This window comes from Schistocerca nitens, chromosome 7 (genome assembly GCF_023898315.1).
Source record: "Schistocerca nitens isolate TAMUIC-IGC-003100 chromosome 7, iqSchNite1.1, whole genome shotgun sequence".
NCBI lineage: Eukaryota > Metazoa > Arthropoda > Insecta > Orthoptera > Acrididae > Schistocerca > Schistocerca nitens.
In genome coordinates, this window is record NC_064620.1 from 435,704,298 (window position 1) to 435,718,736 (window position 14,439).

Here is a 14,439-nt window from a genome sequence, read left to right on the forward strand (position 1 = left end):
ACAGATAACGTGGTTGTAACTAAAAACAGTATCTAATGTTCCTCCCAGCCAAAATCATTCTGCTTTATAATGTTCTCTCTCATTGGTTTCACATAAAAACACATTATAATTTATACATCTTGGTGTTAAAACTGATAAGCTTTCAAATACACCATGTATAAATGTGTGAAATAACAGGTATGTTCGAAAAATTCCAGAACTTTGACCACAAAATTTTTCTACGTGTGCCTTTCACTTATTATGCATGGTCTTCTTAGACAGAATCTCGTCCACAATTGACACATGCTCCCAACACTGTTACCACTTCCAGAAGCAGTCTTGGTATGCCTCTTGCTGGATCACATCAATGCCCTCTTCAAATTTTCTTTTATCTCATCTATTGTTGCAAATCTTATAGCTTTTAATGGGGTTTTAAACTTTGGAAATTACTCTGCAGGGTTCCAGGTCTGGAGAGAACGGAAGATAAGGCAGCAGAGTGATTTCATTTTTTTGTGCAAAAGTCACGCAACAACAGGGATGAATGTGCAGGTGCATTATCATGATGCGAGACCCATGAATTCTCTCCACATTTCTGGCTGTATCCTTCGCACATTTTCTCGCAGCTGTCGCAGCCCATCACATAGCACCATCAGTTAACTCTTTGTGGCACAAATTCATGATGAATTAATCCTTCAATGTCAAACTATTGTTGTGGCTTCTATATTTGACCCGACCTGACAAGCTTTTTCAGCATGGTTTTGACATCTGATGTAGTTAGTAAGCTGTTTTTGGTCTTGAAGAAACTTTCCCAATTCATTGTGAAGATTAAACCTTGGTCTCGACATCAAAACCATAGATATACGTCTCATCACCAGTTATGATTCTCTTAAGAAACATCTTGTTCTCATTTGCGACTTCCTAAAGCTCTTCGCAATTGCGAGGTGAAGGTCTTTCTGGTCTTGACTCGTGAGACGAACTTGGTGACAACACAATGCATTCCGATATATTGTGTCAGAATTTCATGGCATGATCCAAATGAAATGTTAAATTCATCTGCCATCTCTTGGACAGTCAGTCTTAGATTGGCATGAACGATTTAGTTGACGTTCCTGACATGAGTGTCTAAGGGTTTCCTGAAAGAGGGGCATCTTTAACTTCTGTCCGGCCATTTTTAAACCATGTGAACCATTTGTAACACCAAGTACTGCTTTTTACTCATAGCCATAGGCTTCCTGCATCAGTTGGTGTGTCTCTGTAAAGACAAAATTTAATGCAGACGCATTGGTCCTTTAGCTCCGCCATCTCGAAATTTGCAAACTGTGCAACACAATGTCCTACTCAGTACAACACTGAACAATAACTGATATACAACAATGAAACTTCCACCCGTTACACATTAAACGCAGATGTGTGCAGATATGCCAACAGCATTTCATTTTCACACACCATTGGCTTGAAATAATCTTATATGGGTCGTATTGAGATCTGTGTGTCTGTTGGAATTGTCTCATAATAGCTGAATACCAATGATTTTTAAATAATTCCTAAAAAATGGGAGATTCTCCTGGGCACCTTCTCATTAAGTAGTGTACCACAGGACAATGCCTTGGTGGTAAAAAATTTCAAACTTCTCCGACAGGCCCATAACACACCCTTTCTCACATAGATGAAACATCTTCATGTGTGAGGACATCTATTTGATTCTCACATATGAATTTCATTTAACTAAGTAGGTCATTGAACTTTTTGGGGAGTTTTAATATTTTCATAATTATCTCTAATCAGTGTATCTGAACTAGCTTATTAGTGTACTTGTCACGTCTAGATTGTCCTGGGGGAAAAAAATTAATTCTCCAAATGATTGATGAAAATATCTGCTATAAGGCCTGGAAGTGGGCTACCTGTACTTAAACCATCTTTCTGTGAAATTATAGCAACCTTGAATTTAACGGAATTATACTGTGCAATTAATGTAAGCAACTAAATTTACTACTGATTTTATAGTTGGATAATTTGTTTTGTGTTATAAACCTTAGTTTGATTCCAGTGGTGTTATTAATTGGAATGTTGGTATATAAAATGGTTACATCTAATGCTCTTTCATCTATTTTGCAATTACTTTTTCATGGACTGTTGATAGTTTAAAATACTGCTTTTTTAAAACCTCAAGGCATTTCTCTGCTGCTTTAGGGGTTACGTCTGCTATTAAGTTGACATAGTAAGTGTACCTTCCTATGCACTTTTACTTCTTTCTAAGGGTAGGAACATTACTTTACCTATGTTGATGATACTTAGTTATTAATTGAAGGTAATTATGTCAAAACAATTGTAAACAGGTTCAAAGACCTAATAGAGAAATAGAAATAACATGTGCAGTTGTGTAAAATAAATCAAACGTTTTTTGATTTGAACGTTATTAATGTAAATAAGAAACATTCATTTGAGATTTACAGAAAAGGCACATGCACTGACTGTACCATAAATTTCACCTGAAATCACCAGTCAGCACAAGAAAGCATACTTTAAATTTGCCTTTCGTAGGTCATAAATCCTTGAGCAAGTGCGCTAATCACAAATAATATTGTTATACTGTTCCATTGGTTTACAGTTGAGCCCATACCAAATTTGTTACTGCTTCAGCTAATGCAGTTATGAACTCCATTGTCAAACATCCAAGTGAACACCTGTAATATAAAATAAACAGTGGGCTGTGTGACAAATTTACGATCCATGCAAGAAAATTACGCAGATTACGAGCCAGCAGCACAGTCCCATGATGAGGCATTTGTCTAAAAGATAGTGATCAAATAAGCAGTTGGCTGGGATCTGCTGCAACTGTGCCATTTTGTGCTTTACTATGAGGTAACACTTGTACACGGCAACAGTGATGTAATGAAGGTTATTTCAGGGTGTCCAGTATTCTGGATATTTATTTTGTTCTGGAAAACTCAAGAAAAACTTGGGGAAATTTTTGTATTTTGCCTAAAAATTGTGGAAAAGGCATGGTATCTGATTTGTTTCTGAGCAGAGGCATTTTCTTGCCTTCTGCTTGGCTTGATGCAGTGCTGCTCTCACCGGTCACCCTCTGCTCGATGCTGTGCGACTATCTTCTACTTGGGTTTTAGCATCCTCCAGTCCTTCCAATTGTTCAGTCCAATGCAGCAACCAACCAACCAGCCAGCCAGCCTGGCTTGGCAGTCCAGATAAGATGTGCCTTTGCCTTAGATGTCTGCCACTGCAGCCTGGCCGTGCTAATCTAGATTGTTGTTGTGTTGTGGATTTGTGTGCTTGTGATGCGATGTGGCCAGGAAGACTCTGTGTTGAGTATTTGGTGCTTACATCTCCTCAAATGTAAATATTCCCTTGAAATTTCCTGACAGATTAAAACTGTGTGCCGGACCGAGACTTAAACTCGGGACCTTTGCCTTTCGCAGGCAAGTACTCTACCATCTGAGCTACCCAAGCAAGACTCATGAGCTGTCCTCACAGCTTTAATTCCACCAGTATTTCCCGCCTTCCAAACTTCACAGAAGCTCTCCTGCAAACCTCGCAGAGCACTTGACTGTGAAAGGCAAAGGTCTCGAGTTAGTCTCGGTCCGGCACACAGTTTGTCTGCCAGGTAGTTTCATATCAGTGCACGCTATGCTAAAGAGTGAAAATTTCATTCTGTAAATATTGCCTTATTTGTAACACAATCTAATCACAATGATTAGTGCTTTTGTGAGAGTTTGTGGGCTATTCAAATTTATTTTTGTGGCCTATTGAATCCAATTATATTTTGAACCAGAAGTACCAGGGCATTGTAGATTTGCATGCAGTACATTGTTTTAGATGTATATTGAAAAATATCTATACATGCATACAGACAGCTATTGATCTGACTGTGTATAAATGATTATAGCTTCTTAGTGGTATGCATGAAATAGTGTAATTAGAACACTAACAAGCAGTAATTGGGCTTTGGAGTGCAGTTTTTGGTTTAGTTAACACTGAGGCGGTTTAGGTAAGATTAAGCTAAAAGCTGTAATGGGGACAGTGCAATGCAGGTGGCTGGAGGGTGCTTGGGGACTTATACAGGGTGTTACAAAAAGGTACAGCCAAACTTTCAGGAAACATTCCTCACACACAAAGAAAGAAAATATGTTATGTGGACATGGGTCCGGAAACGCTTACTTTCCATGTTAAGCTCATTTTATTACTTCTCTTCAAATCACATTAATCATGGAATGGAAACACACGGCAACAGAACGTACCAGCGTGACTTCAAACACTTTGTTACAGGAAATGTTCAAAATGTCCCCCGTTAGCGAGGATACATGCATCCACCCTCTGTCGCATGGAATCCCTGATGTGTTGATGCAGCCCTGGAGAATGGCGTATTGTATCACAGCCGTCCACAATACGAGCACGAAGAGTCTCTACATTTGGTACCGGGGTTGCGTAGACAAGAGCTTTCAAATGCCCCCATAAATGAAAGTCAAGAGGGTTGAGGTCAGGAGAGCGTGGAGGCCATGGAATTGGTCCACCTCTACCAATCCATCGGTCACCGAATCTGTGTTTCAGAAGCATACGAACACTTAGACTGAAATGTGCAGGAGCTCCATCATGCATGAACCACATGTTGTGTCGTACTTGTAAAGGCACATGTTCTAGCAGCACAGGTAGAGTGTCCCGTATGAAATCATGACGGCGAATCGAGGAAGTACAGTACATACTGACGAAACTAAAATGAGCTCTAACATGGAAATTAAGCGTTTCCGGACACGTGTCCACATAACATCTTTTCTTTATTTGTGTGTGAGGAATGTCCCCTGAAAGTTTGGCCATACCTTTTTGTAACACCCTGTATAGAGTAGATGGCTGGGACATGGGGGGGGGGGGGGGGGGCTGAGGCAACTCTTGGCATTTCTATCCTGACTCACTAACATTTCTGCTAACATAAACTGCATACAATTAAACACGCACAAGGAAGATTGTATTGACTTTCTTTGAACCTAATAGAGAGATGTAGGTGAGGGGATGGGGTGGAAGTTGCTCACAAGAAACAAAGAAATTTGGGCCATTATTACACGTTGCAGTGAAGAAAAATAGTATTTCTATTTATCCTCCATATATTTTCAGTCTTCTGTGGTGCAGGCAGGGAATACATCATGCAATTGTGGTGTCTTAGCAACCAGGTCCTATCCCGAGGCACTCATAAAGCACCTACTGCAGGAACTTCTGGCTGATCATCGATGGTGCTTGATTACATGCAGAGGGATGCCATGGTGAAGGTATAGATCCATTTGTCTGGCTGGCTGCTGTGAGACACCTATCTTCTCTGGAAATTGGCAGCTTGTTAATCTCTTACCAGATGTGTTCCTGGACAGTAATAATGCCCCATACTGCTGCTTCATAAGCAAAAGTAAATTTGAGCATTGTGTTCACACTAGAGCCATTTTTCACTAATCAACTACAGGATATTTTTGATGCCTGTGATGTGATAGTGATTTAATTGGATCTGTTTGTACCTTTTTGGGAAAGTGTGTTGGGCCTCGTTCAAGCAGGTATCCCACTTGTGTGTTTTTGAGAAAGTGCTGCAAAAGATTTAGTGGGATTTGAGGCAGGTGTGTCAGAGTCTAAGGTAAATCTGAAAAGGCAGGTTGTTTAGATGTCCATGGATGGCCTTACTGTTAATTACATTCCGAAGATAGCTGAAAAGCAAACTCAGTCGAGGGTAATCCGGAGGGTGCTGTGTTCCTGGACTTTTGGACATGAAGCTTACATACAGTACATGGTGACAGGTTGTACTAGCATTGGTGGGAATCCTCTTCAGTTTGAGAGCTTTATGTAATCTGTTTAAAAACGTTCTCTCCTGCCAATCTGATTTTGACAATATTACAGGCTCGCCTGTTTCCCCACTGAAGTTTTGCACTGTTTGGTGGGTGGAAAATAAAATGTGTTGTCAATCTGGCCTCAGCAAATATTAATGGCTCCTTAAAAATGTGTAAGGGAAGTATGAACATAAGTACATAAAAATTAAACCTAAGATCAATATTGGAATCTTATGTCATAGCTTCCAAGTAGTCTGCAGATTTTTGAGGAACAAGATCTGATATCTCATCGCCTTCTGAGACTGGCTGCTCAGGATGAGTTCTCTCTGACCAAATTTGTCAGATGCCCCCTTAACTCCATTTTTCTATGCTTCCCTTCATCTTGTGGTAGAGAATTAATGAGAAAATTTGCCAAACAAGGAGGTTGTAGAAGCAGACTAAATTCAAAAAGATCTGACAACATTAATTGGTGCAACCTCAGAAAGGCGAAATAGATACGGAACCAAGAAAGATATCATGGCTGTTCAAAAATGATTCCCTCACTATAATGAAGAATAAGATATCTAAAATTCTGGATAAATTGTCCCTGGCATATTCCTTTATGAAGGGCATTCCATGTTTAGGCCCATAAATGGCAATTAATGCTGACCATGAGAAAAGACAGGCATAGCACTGACAAATCTCACTACTTTAAATCACCTTGGTGCTCATGAAATTGATACCATTACTGATCAGTTCCAAAATCTCGTAGAAATCATGTCAGTGGAAGAAATTCTCAAATAATTGGAAGGGATTGTTTGCATCAATCAGTGATCAGTGGACATGAAAATATGAAGAGATTTGTCAAGTTTTCTTGAAGTATGTTCCATGGCAATGCCAGCCTTCAGAGAGGTTTCTCTGACGACTCTAGACTGTATTTTGTCAGATCCTGTTATGTTTATTTCTAGGTTGAAATAAACCATGTTCATTCAAGGCTTTTTTCCGTTCAGATTACAGTCCCCATTGTATTCCTGTACAATGAAAAAATTGTAGGTTTTGTCACAAAATCAATCAAAATTGGTTGGGATTAAGCACAATATAACCTGGAAAAATAAAAAATTGGTGTGAAAAAACTCTAGGATATTTGTTATAATTGTCTAATTAAACACTGCTTTAGATCATAATGTAAGTAAATTATATTGTTGTTGAATTAAACTATTATTTTGCACCTGTTTATTTTGATAACGCAAAGACATTAGGATGAAGAATTTCACTTTCGAATACAAGTCACGAGTCTGAGCTGAATACAGTAAAATATATTGCTAAGGTTGGTAACTACCTGCATAATTATATCAATTATGGCTATAACAGCATAGTAAACTGAAGACAAAAAGATAAGTTTAGATATGGCAGACACTAGCAATAATAAATTTGTTTACCATACTGTGGTAAAATGAGTGACAGGGTGGTTTGTTTTCTGAAGTCAAACAGTAAATGTGGCATTTTCTGTGGTGGATAACTTGAGTAGAATTTTAAAAAATAGTATTGAAAAAAGAAACTTTTACCACAGGTCAAATGTTGGTGCTAAGTTCAAAGCTTCTTGTGTATATATGTGTGTGTGTGGGGGGGGGGGGGGGGACTGGGATATGGCTTGAAGCCAGGTCCCGTGAACAGTTTGCTTTAGATTGGAAAAAAGTGGCACAAAAATCTACTTTTGCTACTCACCTCATCGAAAGTGAGCATAATGTACCAGTTTGTCCTCAATATGAATATACTCCTTTTATGTTCTGGTCAGAAGTATTTGAAATTATTTACCACCAGGCATCATCTCGTGGAACACTGCAAGTGGCCATGAGAAGTTCCCATTATTGGGATTTGTCTAGTATGAAGGGTTGAACTGCTGCACAAATCAGTACTGAATTGGATGAAGTTCATGTGGATTCTGCACCGTCATTGAAGACCATTTATTTTTGGAGTACTGAATTTAAACATCGTCATACAAGCACCGAAGATGAAGTGGGTTCTGGCTGTTGGATTGAAGTCAACACATAGGAAACAGTTGACGAAATCCATGATACGGTATTGCAAGACACTGAGTAAACATTTGAGAGTTTATTGGGACTGTAGGCATCCTACCTGAGCGAGTGCATAATATCCTGCATGGAGTCTTGGCTATGAAGATATCATATGTGAGATTAAGAAAGGCAGACCCATAACATCATTGAATAGTTTGAAACTTGCATCGCTGAAAAAGTCAAAGATTGGTAGGCAAAAAGTGATTTTTCACCAGTGTAGTGCACCATTCCACACATCAGATATAACAATCATGAATGTGTATGAATTGGGCATTGAATTGGCTCCTGAGCCATCCTATTCAGCAGACTTATCCCCCAAATTACTTATTCCAGTTCCCTAACTTGAAACTATGGCATACTGATAAGAAATAGTCATCAAATGAGGAACAAGTATTTTTGCACAGTTTTACAGAACCTATTTGTACGATGGGATGAAAGTGCTGGAGGATTGCTGCCCAAGTGTATACCCCTCAAAGGAAACTGTTCAGAAGTAACATGAGTTTTATATGAAACACGTTTTTTTTGCTTTCCTTTCTTCCAGGCTTATCGAATCATCCTGGTACTTGAGGAGTTTTTAGCAGGATTGATCAAACAAGCAGTGGGGTGCCTAGGAAACTATATTGTTTGGAAGGAACAGAGTTCAAATTAATTTAGGGTCAACCTTGATTACCCTAAATTTGTTAAATGAGTACTGAAATAGTTCCTTTGAAAAATGACACTACACGTTACATTCGTCACCATTTTCCTGTCCAGTCTAATTGTAATGACCTTTGTTGGTAGGTGTTAAATCCCAATCTCCCTTCAGAACAGATCATTATTTTCAGACCTGAAGACTGAAGAAAAAGATTACATAGAGTGAAGTTCAATACTATTTAATTTTAATAGGACTGATATGAACAGAAGTTATGGATGCCCACCAGGAAGGCACCAACCCTTTCTCCATTGTTAACTAGATTATGTGCTGTATGATAATTTGGTGTGTGTCAGACTGTATTTCACCAGCAGAATGAGGGTTGATCTTTGTTGGGTAACACCTATCACAAGATCTTGTGCAGGATAAGCTATATCAGCAGCCCCGCTTGTTTCCTATAAAGCTTGATACAGTGAACAGTAGCTATACTGGCAGTGATTGATTGTAAATGTGGGCATGTAAATAAAAACAAATCAGGTTGGGTTGAGTTTTTCATCTTGGTGCAATTTTAATCAGTACCTTGATTTTATCTTAAACGAGCTGTCAAATTGTAATATTCCGTCTCCTTGTCTGGGAGACAGTGGTAGTCTTTATTAGTATCAAAGACTGTGTTGTTATTGTAGAACTTATGTCTCTGCATAATAATGACAATGGCTGTGAGCCAGGAATATTCTTTTAAAGGTTCTGTTTTAAAAAATAATGAAGTTGGAATACCTCTTTTTGAACAAAATGAAGCTGGTGGGAGTTAAGACACAACAATTGAAGTTCAAATGCATATCTAGACATACAGATTTAGGTTTTGTTGATTACAGGGACGGTTTCTTTGAAAGGAGTACAGCTGATTTCTTTTCTTCATACTTGGCTGATTCAAGCTTGGGGTCAGTCTCCAGTGACACTGTTGACAGAAGCCAAACACTAACCTGCATCCTGTTTTTCTTCTTTTGTGTATGCGTGTGCTGCTTTTTGATTCCTGCAGTGAATTATTATTTCTCTACATGTGTAGTTGTTTGGCATGTTATTTTGTGTGTTGAACTTGTCTTCGCATCAGTTGCAAAGTTGAGATGTGTTAATCGAAATTGCTATTTTGGATATGTTAAAAATTCAGTTCTTCCATAGATAGCGTGTAACGTTTTATATACTGACATAATTTTTGTTCATTGGGCAAGTACACGTTCAAAGAAACTTATCAGTTTGCATTTGAAGTGTTCTCTACTTTTAGTTCAGGCGTGAAGAAGATGCAGAGAAAGCTGTTGCTGATTTGAACAACCGTTGGTTTGGAGGGCGCCCTGTGTATGCGGAATTGAGCCCTGTCACAGATTTCCGTGAAGCTTGTTGTCGTCAGTATGAAATGGGGTAAGTACTTAGTTAATACGAAATACACACACAAATTAGTTTCAAATTTTTTTATATGTGATCAGGTTCAACTGTTAAAACTGTGTGTGTCTCCAGTGGAACACTTGTGTTTCTCTTAAGCCATGCTAAGGTAACTCAAATTTGCTTAATTCCTACTGAATTACCTAAATATTTGTGATATAGTATACTCTAAAAATAAGCTTCTTAAAGAAACTATCATTTATATTATTTTGACACTCAGTGGAAAACTTCAGTAATCTGTTGGGTGACTGTCATTCTGCCTCCTATTTGTGTATCCATTTTAGTGGTTGTACTAGTATAGCTTTCTGTACTGTTTCTAAGATAATTGTTGCACCGTTTTAATGCTAGTATATTGATAAGACAACAGTTTAATGGGATTGTGTTGGATTGACTGGACACTGATTGTCGCAATACTTTCCTGTTCATACATTCTACTTGAAGTGTGTGGCTGTGACTAGCACAGAGACAGTTCAGGAAAAAATTTAATACTTTGAGCCAATATAAAGTAGTGATAGGAAGATTTAATGACAAATTTAAAGGTGTCAGAAGTTTGAGTTGAGGAACAGATGTCTTCAGAATGGGAGCAATAATGGATTGTGGCATTATAAAGAAATAACTGCAGTCATACACATTACTTCAGATGATCATGTGGAAAGCTTTGCAAAAGTAGTTTTTTCCAGGTGTTTGGAAGGAACTGGAATTGAGGCACAGTATTTTTCATGGTTGTTCTGTCTCCACTATCTTTTTTTAGTTTTCATTTAAGTGTTCTTTCCACATTTTTTATCTCCATATTTTGGCTCATCAAAATCACAAACGCATTTGCTGTTGTAAAGCATATTCAGATTTGTCTAAAGGAGTGTATATATTGTAAACAGTTACTGTCTACCTTTGATTGATTGTATGACACAGATGCACAAGTAATTTTTTGTCAAATGCCATGGGAAGTTGCTGAGCTATTGTTCTGCATCAATGCATAAGCACCACCCTCTTCATGATAGTCAGGCACCAGCCCACACTTGCTTTGAATTCATTGACAAATGCAGTTTTACAATTCCAGCTTTTTGAATAAAGCCCTTCTTGCATTGAACAACCTGTGGCTCCAGCTTACGAAGCCTTCCCTGATATGCTCCCCTGAAAGTTTAACGTGTAGAACTGATCATTTTCAATCTGTTTTTATCCTTTGCTTCATTAATCACTGTTGACTTGAAATTTGTGTTGTATTGTCTGCGTGAACCATTTGTGAACTGCAGACTTTCAGATCTAAGTTTCTCAACAGTTGCAGCTGTGATATTTCATTCAGTATCAATAGCTGAAATTTTCTGTCCTTGCAACATTGACAATCTGATCATACTGAATAGCAGTACTTTATCCTCTGCAGCTCCAAAGTAATGAATTGGCAGAAATTGGACCACTATGGTCTTAAAGCGCAAGTCGCCATTCGATGCTAATTTAGGAAATGAACAATGATGTCTAGCAGTACTCACTTCAGTGCCATTGGTTAATCTTGCATTTCATTTGTTGTGCAGTGATTTGAGTGTTCTTTGTAAATGTATTTGTTGGCTGTATTTGTGTTAGAATTAATGTATCTTTTGTAGGAATGTGTACTGCTGCTGAGTTGTTCTTTTGTAAAGACACTTCAGTTCAGGCTGCATTTGGCTTCACGTAAATTGCTGTTTCAATGTTATAGATATTCATAAAATGAAAGGTATGTGGGTATTCCCACAGTTGGCTGCCTGACGATGTGCTGTCCACTCATCACCACCCTCAGCACATTCACCCAAGTCCATCCCACAGGTCTGAAACCATCAAATTAATTCTGCATCTAACCTAAACTACCAGAGCTTCATCTACAGATGAAAATTACCTTTATCTATATTGCTAAGCAACTGTCCCGAAACCCGATACCAGTAGCTGTTTTGTGTGTGTGTGTGTGTGTGTGTGTGTTTGCTCTTCAATATAAAAATTTACACACCAATATCTAGGCACTAAAATTTTAAGAGTTTCTAATTAGTTATTGATTTGGAACTCCTGGTACTTTGTTTCAGAGAGTGCACTCGCAGTGGTTTCTGCAATTTCATGCACTTGAAACCAATATCAAGAGAGCTTCGTCGTTATTTGTATAGTAGACGCAGGAGGGGCAGAAGGTAAAAACTTAAATTTCTTCTTTGTGTGTACAAACTTTTGCACAATATTATACATAAAGGGTCATTCCATGTCAATTCAACCAATTTGAGATAATGTTCCAGCTGATAGTCTGATTTGGCTGAAGTGTAGCACACCAATGGCACCAAGTGTGGAACACCCATGTACAAAATTTTAAGTTCCCCTGCCAATTAGTTTCAGAATTATCGTTGTTATCAGGAGAAAGAAAACTGGCATTCTACGGATTGGAACGTGAAATGTCAGATCTCTTAATCGGGCAGCTAGGTTAGGAAATTTAAAAAGGGAAATGGATAGGTTGAAGTTAGATATAGTTGGAATTAGTGAAGTTCAGTGGCAGGAGCAACAAGACTTTTGGTCAGGTGAATGCAGGGTTCTAAATACAAAATCAAATAGGGGTAATGCAGGAGTAGGTTTAATAATGAATAAAAAAATAGGAGTGCAGGTAAGCTGTTACCAACAGGATAGTGAACGCATTATTGTGACCAAGATAAACACGAAGCCCATGCCTACTACAGTAGTACAAGTTTGTATGCCAACTAGCTCTGCAAATGATGAAGTTGATGAAATGTATGATGAGATAAAAGAAATTATTCAGGTAGTGAAAGGAGACGAAAATTTAATAGTCATGAGTGACTGGAATTCGAGAGTAGGAAAAGGGAGAGAAGGAAACATAGTGGGTGAATATGGATTTGGGAAGAGAAATGAAAGAGGAAGCCGTCTGGTAGAATTTTGCACAGAGCATAACTTAATCATAGCTAACACTTGGTTCAAGAATCATGAAAGAAGGTTGTATACATGGAAGAACCCTGGAGATGCTAGAAGGTATCAGATAGATTATATAATGGTAAGACAGAGATTTAGGAACCAGGTTTTAAATTGTAAGGCATTTCCAGGGGCAGATGTGGACTCTGGCCACAATCTATTGGTTATGAACTGTAGATTAAAACTGAAGAAACTGCAAAAAGGTGAGAATTTAAGGAGATGGAACCTGGATAAACTGACTAAACCAGAGGTTGTAGAGAGTTTCAGGGAGAGCATAAGGGAACAATTGACAGGAATGGGGGAGAGAAATACAGTTGAAGAAGAATGGGTAGCTCTGAGGGATTAAGTAGTGAAGGCAGCGGAGGATCAAGTAGGCAAAAAGACGAGGGCTAATAGAAATCCTTGGGTAACAGAAGAAATATTGAATTTAATTGATGAAAGGAGAAAATATAAAAACACAGTAAATGAAGCAGGCAAAAAGGAATACAAACATCTCAAAAATATCGACAGGAAGTGCAAAATGGCTAAGCAGGGATGGCTAGGGGAAAAATGTAAGGATGTAGAGGCTTATCTCTCTAGGGGTAAGATAGATACTGCCTACAGGAAAATTAAAGAGACCTTTGGAGAAAAGAGAACCACTTGCATGAATATCAAGAGCTCAGATGGAAACCCAGTTCTAAGCAAAGAAGAGAAAGCAGAAAGGTGGGAGGAGTATATAGACGATCTATACAAGGGCGATGTACTTCTGGACAATATTATGGAAATGGAAGAGAATGTAGATGAAGATGAAATGGGAGATATGATACTGCGTGAAGAGTTTGACAGAGCACTGAAGGACCTGAGTCGAAACAAGGCCCGGGGAGTAGACAACATTCCATTAGAACTACTGACAGCCTTGGGAGAGCCAGTCCTGACAAAACTCTACCATCTGTTTAGCAAGATGGATGAGACAGGCGAAATACTCTCAGGCTTCAAGAAGAACATAATAATTCCAATCCCAAAGAAAGCAGGTGTTGACAGATGTGGAAATTACCGAACTATCAGTTTAATAAGTCACAGCTGCAAAATACTAACATGGAAAAACTGGTAGAAGCCGACCTCTGCGAAGATCAGTTTGGATTCCGCAGAGATGTTGGAACACGTGAGGCAATACTGACCCTACGACTTATCTTAGAAAATAGATTAAGGAAAGGCAAACCTACATTTCTAGCATTTGTTGACTTAAGAGAAAGCTTTTGACAATGTTGACGGGAACACTCTTTTTCAAATTCTGAAGGTGGCAGGGGTAAAATACAGGGAGCAAAAGGCTATTTACAATTTGTACAGAAATCAGATGACAGTTATAAGAGTTGAGGGCATGAAAGGGAAGCAGCGGTTGGGAAGGGAGTGAGACAGGGTTGTAGCCTGTCCCCGATGTTATTCAATCTGTATATTGAGCAAGCAGTAAAGGAAACAAAAGAAAAATTCGGAGTAGGTATTAAAATCCATGGAGAAGAAATAAAAACGTTGAGGTTCGCTGATGACATTGTAATTCTGTCAGAGACACCAAAGGTTGGAAGAGCAGTTGAACGGAATGGACAGTGTCCTGAAAGGAGGATATAAG

At 38.6% G+C, this 14,439-nt stretch overlaps 1 protein-coding gene across 2 annotated transcripts in view; it reads left to right on the plus strand.

Moving 5' to 3' along the window:
* LOC126194775 (splicing factor U2af 38 kDa subunit) overlaps nucleotides 1-14,439 on the plus strand; it is a 40,326-nt gene that overhangs the window by 11,400 nt on the left and 14,487 nt on the right. For both annotated transcript variants that reach the window (XM_049933066.1, XM_049933068.1), the window contains exons 6-7: nucleotides 9,757-9,890; nucleotides 11,957-12,055. In XM_049933066.1, the coding sequence (XP_049789023.1) occupies nucleotides 9,757-9,890; nucleotides 11,957-12,055 (233 nt within the window). The remainder of the gene's footprint in view (nucleotides 1-9,756; nucleotides 9,891-11,956; nucleotides 12,056-14,439) is intronic.